Source organism: Gossypium hirsutum, chromosome A08, assembly GCF_007990345.1.
Source record: "Gossypium hirsutum isolate 1008001.06 chromosome A08, Gossypium_hirsutum_v2.1, whole genome shotgun sequence".
In the NCBI taxonomy this organism is placed as follows: Eukaryota; Viridiplantae; Streptophyta; class Magnoliopsida; order Malvales; family Malvaceae; genus Gossypium; species Gossypium hirsutum.
Window position 1 is genome coordinate 63,913,782 of NC_053431.1, and position 8,977 is coordinate 63,922,758.

Here is an 8,977-nt window from a genome sequence, read left to right on the forward strand (position 1 = left end):
TTTTATATAATTTTTAATTACATATAATATTAAAATAATTTAAATATATTTTATTTATCGATATCTATATAATTTTGGTAACTTTAAGCTTGAAGTCCAATGTTACATGGATATTTCTATTCCAACAAAACTTTATTTTGCTAAGGAAAAAGATCTAATTGGCAACACATAAAACTGTAGCTGATTTTTGTGATTTTCTCTATGTTTAATCATAATTTTTAAAGCACCAAGGCTTTATATCTAAATTGCTCGATGGCTTGGCTGACAATGTGAGAATTGACAGCAAATCATGAGAAAGTGGAGTGCTAATTGGGAGCTAGAGCTTTAGAATAACCACAAAATCTTGAAATTACGCCATTTTCCTTTATTCATTTGCAGTCTGAATAACATAGAATAATATTGATTGAAGATTGTAGTTACATATATTACGAGCATTGCTAATCTAAACCAAGCTGACAAACATCAAATTAAAAAAACTAAATGATTACTTGCAAGGCAAAAATACAACTGCACATACGAATTTCACTGCAATATTATATGTTTTCAGATGACGGATGTTACTGTTTTGATGGCAGCATAGCAGTTGACAAAGCACAAGGAAATGCTTGTCAAGTGTGCAACTTTCTCGATCACACTTCTCGCTGTAGCATTGACATCTCCATCAATGGCAGCCTCAGAGAAGCCTTGGGTGCAACTATCTTCATTAGTCAATGTGCACTAACCCATGTTTGGATATTACTCATCCGGAAAGCAAAACTTTTGCCTAGAGACTTGTCCATTTCATCCATAGACTTTTTGAGTTTATGAACCGAATCACTTATTCCCTCCTCAGTCTTTGAGAGCCACAATCTCTATGGGCTTTAACCTGTCTTTTGGGGAGCTCCGTAAGGGTCTTGAAAGCAGAAAGTGTGGTGTTAAGGGTGACAAAGATGGACTTGGTGGCTAATATTTTGGGGCTTCCATGGATTTCAGCTGCATAGCTAGTAAAGGTCGCGAAACACAAGACAAGGTAGGTTGTCGCATCACACCAAGTTTTGATAAACTCCATATTTATTTGGGAACGAAGGAAAAAATTAGCTGGCAAGCACAAAATTGGGTGAATTGTTGGCAACACAAGAATATTAATAGCTGATTTTGAAAATTGGGGACTAATTTTTGCCATTTTTGTTTTTTGTTTTATTTGTGTATATATTTGAGAGACGACAAATAGAAGGAAGGGAAGGATCCAAATTTATAAAAAAATGCTAAGGACTCTGATCCCCACAATTAGTATCTATCTCTATATTTTGCAATTGCTTTTTCTTTAAGTTGTGGTTAAATAAAAGAAAAATAGAAAAAAAAAAGTGAATAACAGGGGATGGAAAAACAATGGTTTGGACATCACCATTCAACTGAAAATCGGTTTGGGCAAAAATGTGACCCTATTTTTGTATGTGGTGGATAGAATTTGGTTCACTAGAAAAGAATAACTTAAGCATCTCATATAAGTAGGGATCAAATCCGTTCACACATTTATATACTTAATCTTAAAATATCACACCCATAAATAGTCACATATATAAATTGATTAATTTTTTTTTTAAAATCTTTCACCATCATCTATTAGTTTAAGGTTAAATATTTAACTTTGATATCCGCCTAAACCTCACTTGTCTATAAACATAACATGGCATAACTCATTAAAATATATAAAAGAATAAATTTCACAGAAGTTCATTTCTATTAAGAAAAATTATAATAAAATTAAAAAATTGTGTGATTTAAATCTCGTCACTTGTTGAAGAAATAAATATAATAGCAAAATAAAGGGATTTGCAGGTCGTATATAACTATAGTTCTACTATTTCACTTTGATTAGAACATGGTTTTTCAACTTTTAAATAGATATAATCGAAACTCCTCTTGTATCATCCGTTTTTCAAGATTAATGAATTTTTTTTCCTCTGCCGATGATTTTCCCCAAAAGGATTTTCATGTAAAATCGGTGTGTTATTATTTCAAATTATTTAGTAGATTCATTAACACAAAAATAGTATTGAAAATAATATTGTTTATGTTATAAAATAAAAAAGACAGAGAGTAAAGAACAAATAAAATGGAAGAGCAAAAGAAAGAGCGCATTTTATTGATCAATGAGAATAATCTATAATATTTCTCCAAAGTCTATATTTATGGATATAAGAAGTATAAATGAAATAAAACCCTACTTCTAATTGCTACTAGAATTTAAAGTACATCAAAACTTATCTTGATTTTAATGGATATTCGCTTAATAATAAAACATTCATAACAGTTTAAAAGTGTTAAAATATAAAAATATAGTTTATTTTGTTATAAAGTAATAAAAATATAGTTTAATTTGTTATAAAGTAAAGAGAGATGGGGAGAATAAAGAACAAAGAAAATATGAAAGAAACAGAGAATATACTTTATTGATCAAAAGGGGTGGTTACAATACTTAATCAGAGTCTCTATTTATAGGCATAACAAATATAAAAGAAGTAGAAATCTAATTTTAATAACTATTAGAATTTAAAGTATACCAAAACTTTATCTTGATCATGATGGACATCCACTTAATAAAATATTCATAACAATCCCCCTTGGATGTCCATTGGTAGATAATGTGCCTCATTAAAACCTTATTAGGAAAAACCCTTTGGGATAAAAACCTAACAAGGGAAAAAGAGTACACAATCTATAATACGCATAATATGTTGCCTCATTAAAAACCTTATCAGGAAAACCCAATAGGACAAACCTTGGTTAAGGGAAAAAGAGTACAACGCGTATTTACTCCCCCTCATGAAAACATCAAATATTTTCTCATATTCTACGTATTCAATCTTGAATACTAGTTTTTCAAATGACTATTTGAATGTATTTGATAAGCATTTATATTACCATTCTTTTAAAAATCATGAGTGAGCGTGTAACACCCCAAACCCAACCTAGATGTTATGGCCAAATCTGGCAATGTCACATGAAATCGAATTTGAAAACGAATTTCTCAAGCAAAACCATTTCTATTTATTATCTTTTATTTATCTTCCATCAATTCCAAAGCTATTTTCTCATTAATTTGATTCATTTAAACCTCTTCTGTAGCAGAAGCTTTTAAAACCGTGATATTTAAAGAAAATCATTCCCTTTCAAGAAAAATGTTATGTTTAATAAAAAAAAATCGAGTTTCGTTGCGGTTTAAAAGTCTGTGAAAATAGTTAAAATCCCAAAACAATGGTAAACAGTCCAAAAGTCCCAAATTACATAACAAAATACCAAGAAACAAATAGGAATTAAAACCATAAGAGAAATTAAAACTGTTTAATAGACTTGTGGTCACTGCTTAAAACTGTTCAATAGACTTGTGGCCACTGCTGAGTCCTCCGTCGCACCAATCCGTCTAAGATTGGGGATTACCTGTATAGATAAAATAGAAAGGGGTGAGTTTACGTAAACTTGGTGTGTAATCCCCACAGAAGACATGCATATAGTCAAACAACAGTAATCAGTCAAATGCAGTCTGGGCCTAAGCCCACATCAATTTCAATAGCAGTTCGGGCCTTAGCCCATTTCAGTTTCAGTATCAGATATGCATTAGAGTTTGAGCCCATCACAGTAACAGTATCAGATATACATTAATTAGTAAACAGAGTCCTACCCAACCAACCTCTAAACACCATCTCCATCCATCCTTACACTCCATGTGGGGTTTAAAACACCCACCCATCCCTACACTCCAAGTAGTAACAATATGGCACATAATCAGTAAATTGTAGCTGAGCTGTCAGATAATAGGCTTAAGAGCCTTTCAGTACACTTCCTCCAAATATCAACATCTTAACCCAATGCAATGCAACATATAGTATATGACATGCTAATACATGAATATTAGTTATAAATATAGTTCAGTATTTATTCATACAATCATCATGCTCAATACATACATTATACATACAGTTCACGCATTTAAGTGTTTAAGGAGTGCTTACCGACCCTATAGTAGGTTCACAGTCGACTTGGGTGACCCATGCATCCTTAGAACACATTTTAGTTAAATTGGCTCACAAACCTATATGGCCTGCCCGTGTGTCACACACGGCCGTGTCTTACGAGTACGGCCGGGCCTCATTGATCACACGCTCGTGTTATGGAACACGGGCGAGCATAAGCCCATGTGACATTGATAGTGGGGTTTTTAGCTTTTGTTGAAACCCCGTTTTCTATATTTTGAGTACACACAAGATACGTTTTTGATGCTACTACAACCACGAACACTCCAAAACCTAAAAATTATCGTACCAATACTCAGAAACAGACTTATTACTCGTTGAATCAAAATTCTAATATCGATAACAACATCAAAACCACCCTCATATACTTACCCTCACACCCTAAATGCTTTTGATCACGATTTCGCACAAGAAGGACCCATTACGTCCTGATTTGCTTTGCCAAAACAACGAATAAGATTCCAAACAAAAGTAATCAAAAATTCATGAACGAATTAAAATGAAACTCCTATTCGAGCAAAACAATCTATGCTTACCGGAACACAAGCAACTGAAAAGCCAAAATACTAGAGTTGGACAAAAGAATTGACAACAGAAAAAGAAAAGTGAAGAAGAGGGAAAAGAACATGAAACGTCAGAATTTTGAGAAGAAAAAGGAGAGAACCAAAATTTTAGGGAAAAACAAAAAAAAGAAGAAGATGTGATACACATCCCTTAATTTTCTCCACTACCCCAGTCCTGATAACTTCCACAAAATTTCTGTTTAACCGAAACTCTCTTAGTCAAACAAACAAAAACAAACTCCTATAATCGTGTAGGAATTCAAACACAAGACCTTCAGCAACCCAACACTCAATTTAACCACCAGACCAGCATGCTCATTCTGGTATGGTTTTGCAAATAATTTAATATAAGCCCACTGAACAAGTATAATGCTTAAATTAGAAAAATACCAAAATTTTCCAAAGAAAAGACTTGAACTTGGGACCTCTCACACACATCCAGAACACTTAACCATTGAACCAGATACACAGTTGTGTCACTTTTTCACAGAAACAAAAATAAGAAATTTGGTGTGTTACAACTCTACCCCCTAGAAGAAAAATTCGGCCTCGAAATTTACTGATCATAACAGATGAGGATACTGCTGACGCATCGGATCCTTAGGCTCCTACGTAGCCTCCTTAGTGTTATGATTCTGCCATAACACCTTTACTAATGGGATAGACTTTCTTCAAAGAACCTTTACATCGCGATCCATAATCTGAATTGGCTCCTCCTCAAAGGTCAAATCTGGCCTAACTTCAATCTCCTCAATAGGGACAATATGACTAGGATCAAAGCTGTAACACCTTAACATCGAGACATGGAATACGTCATGAATACAATCTAGCTCTAGATAACTCCAACTGATAAGCGACCGGTCCCATTCACTTCAGAATTAGGTAAGGCACAATAAACCTAGGGCTCAATTTGCCTTGCGAATGAACCTCAGAACCTTTTTACATGGCGAGACTTTTAGAAACATGAAGTCCCCCACTGAATACTTAATCTCACGCCTTTTCAAATCTGAATAGGACTTCTGTTTATCAGAAGCTGCCTTTAGACGATCCCTAATCAATCAAACCTTATCCTCAGTTTCGGAAACCAACTTAGGACCCAACACTCAATGTTCGCCCAGCTCAGTCCAACATAAAGGAGTACGACACTTACGGCCATACAGAGCCTCGTAAGGTGCCATCTGAATACTCGATTGGAAACTATTATTGTAGTGAATTCGGCTAACGGCAGGTAATCTTCCCAACTGCCTCGAAAATCAATAACACAACTCCTCAACATATTCTCTAGTATCTGAATCACCCTCTCAGATTGACCATCGGTCTAAAGATGAAACGTAGTACTGAAGTCCAACTTTGAACCCAGTGCCTCATGCAACTTTTTCCAGAACCGAGACGTGAAGCGAGGATCCTTATTGGAAATGGTTGAGACTGGTACCCCATGCATTCTCACTATCTCAGAGATGTAGAGCTTTGCCAAATTCTGAAGAGAATAGTTAGTTCTAACCGGAATGAAGTATGCAGACTTAGTTAATTGATCCACGATGACCCAAACAGAATCTTTCTTAGTGGGTGTTAAGGGCAACCCACTAACGAAGTCCATAGTCACTCATTTCCATTTCCATAAGAGAATCTTAACCGGTTGCAGCAAACCCAAAGTTAACTAATGCTCAGCCTTAACCTACTGGCATGTCAGACTTTGTGCGACAAAATCAGTAACCTCACGCTTCAACCCCAACCACTAGTACAGTTCTCAAAGATCTCGGTACATCTTATTCCACCAGGATGCATAGCATAAGGGCTAATATGTGCCTCTATCAGAACAGACTGTATCAGATCAGTATCATTTATTACATAAATCTAACCTTGGAAACAGATTACCCCATCATTATTCAGCCCAAAGTTCGTAGTGCTGTCGCTCTCAACCTGACGGAACCAAATACCCAACGATTCATCTTTTAACTGCCTATCTCGAATCTATTCTGTCCAAGTCGGTTTAACCTGCAGCTCAGCCAACAAACTTTCGTCGTCGAATAAACTAAGTCAAATTAACATTATTCTTAGATCAGTCATCGCCCTATGGCTCAACGTATTGGCCACCACATTGGCCTTGCCAGGATGGTACTCAATAGTATAGTCATAATCCTTAAGCAGTTCAATCCATCTACACTGCCTAAGATTCAACTCCTTCTGAGTTAGGAGGTACTTAATACTTTTGTGATCAGTATAGATGATACATCTCTTACCGTACAGATAGTGCATCTAAGTTTTCAAAGCAAAGACTATGACGACCAATTCCAAATCATGCTTTGGATAACTTGCCTCATGCGTTTTGAGCTGATGACATATGCCATAACCCTACCATCCTGCATCAGAACACAACTCAAACCCACATATGACGCGTCACTGTAAACCACAAACTCCTTCCCAAGTTCAGGTTGTATCAGAACAGGAGCCTCAGTCAGAACAGTCTCGAGCTTCTCGAAGCTCTCTGCTGCACATCAGTCCAGACAAACAAATCACCCTTATGTAGTAGCTTAGTTAAGGGCGCTGTAATCAGTGAGAAACCTTCCACAAACCGCCAATAATAACACGCGAAGCCCAGAAAGCTGTGGATCTCAGACACGTTCCTAGGTTGTTTTCAATCCAGCATAGCTTCGATCTTTTTAGGATCAACTTGAATCCCCTCAGTAAAAACTACGTGCCCTAGAAAGGTCACTTCACGAAGCCAAAATTTAGAATTGCTGAATTTAGCATACAGTTGCTTCTCACGCAGAATCTGAAGCACAACTCTAACATGCTCATCATGCTCATCTTCAGTCTTAAAGTATACCTGAATGTCGTCGATGAAGACCACGACGAGCTGATCTAGAAAAAGTTGAAATACTCGATTCATCAGATCCATAAATACAATCGGAGTATTAGTCAGACCAAAAGGCATAACTAGGAACTCGTAATATCCATAACGAGTCCTAAATGCCGTCTTATGCACATCCACCTCCTTAACCCTCAACTGGGGATACCTTGAACACAAATCAATCTTGGAGAACACGGAAGCCCCTTGAAATTGATCAAACAAATTATCAATCCTCAGAAGAGGATACTTGTTCTTAATAGTTAACTTGTTCAACTGCCAATAGTTTATACACATCCTTATGGTCCCATCCTTTTTCTTAACAAATAGAACTGATGCTCCCGACAGAGACACACTCGGACGAATGAAACCACGGTCCAACAACTCCTGAAGTTGAGCCTTGAACTCCATAAGCTTTTTCGGTGCCATTTGATAGGGGGCGATAGACACTGGAGCTGTACCAAGAAGAAGCTCAATATCAAATTTCACTTCTCGATTCGGAGGTAAACTCGGTAGCTCCTCAGGAAAAACGTTTGGAAAATCCCTTATAGTTTTGATGTCCTTTACAGTAGAGTCCCGAGAAACGAAAACACCAATATATGCTAAGAAAGCCTCACATCCCTTCCAAACCAGTTTTTCAGCCACTAGTGCAGAGATTACATTAACCAAATAATTTTGACATTCTCCAATCATGACTACCTCATTATCCTCCTCAATTCTCAAGACGACCCTCTTAATCGCACAGTCCAAACTGACACGGTGCTTGACTAACCAGTCCTGTAACACCCCAAACCTAGCCTAGACGCTCCTGCCAAATCTGGTATGTTGCATCAAAGCGTCGTTCAAAAATCGAGTTGTCAGTAAAAGTTTATTACTAAAAGTAAAACCTTTTGTTCGGGGTTAGCAAATCATCTGGTCACATATGTTTGCTCAAAATATTTGTCTTTGGGATATTAATTCAACTTAAATCTCAGAAGCTCTTTTGAAAAATTTATTGTTTGAAGCTCGTGTTCTTTAGAAAACCATGAATAGTTTGAAAACTCGAGTTTTCCTAGACTAGTAGTTTAATATAAGAAATCAAAAGCCATTAAAAGTTAAAAACCCCCAAATGACATTATTACATAACTAAAACCCAAATATGAAAGCTTAAATAAATTGAGTTATTAACAACCAATCTGTGGATGTGTGGCCACCACTGAATCCCTCGCGACTCCAAATCGTCTAAGGTTGGGGTTACCTACATAGTTAAAAGAAGGGTAAGTTTACGAAAACTCAGTGTGTAATCCCTTATCGATCAACAGTAACTGTGCATACAACAATGGTCTGGGCCTGAGCCCTATTCAATAACAGTACAGTCTAGGCCTAAGCCCTATGTAGTAACAGTGTGGGCCTATGCCCAAAACAGTATAATCATAATACAAGTATGCAACCCAATCCAATCCATCCTGCTCACCACCCGTACCAACCAACTCACCATGTGGGGATTAAATCGACCCACCTAGCCAACTCACCAATATCGCAGCATAGCTGTAAATAATAACGAGCAAAGCTAC

General features: G+C 36.4%; 1 protein-coding gene across 1 annotated transcript; it reads right to left on the reverse strand.

The window, feature by feature from the left end:
- Positions 1 to 543: 543 nt before the first annotated feature.
- On the reverse strand, positions 544 to 8,117 carry LOC107922189 (uncharacterized). Its single transcript, XM_016852454.1, has 8 exons — positions 7,594 to 8,117; positions 7,404 to 7,438; positions 6,893 to 7,064; positions 5,926 to 6,072; positions 5,504 to 5,626; positions 5,257 to 5,365; positions 4,849 to 4,932; positions 544 to 717 (listed from the first exon to the last, which is right to left on the reverse strand). The coding sequence occupies exons 1-8, from the start codon at positions 8,115 to 8,117 to the stop codon at positions 544 to 546; spliced, it is 1,368 nt and encodes a 455-aa protein (XP_016707943.1).
- Positions 8,118 to 8,977: the final 860 nt, after the last annotated feature.

Coding starts and splice junctions, on each gene's coding strand:
- LOC107922189 (XM_016852454.1), bottom strand. CDS start 8,117: ATGATTGGAGAATGTCAAAATTATTTGGTTAATGTAATCTCTGCACTA. Junction 5,627..5,925: donor CATGAGGCACTGGGTTCAAA/GTTGGACTTCAG, acceptor TTGATTGATTAG/GGATCGTCTAAAGGCAGCTT. Junction 5,366..5,503: donor CCATGTAAAAAGGTTCTGAG/GTTCATTCGCAA, acceptor CTCGATGTTAAG/GTGTTACAGCTTTGATCCTA.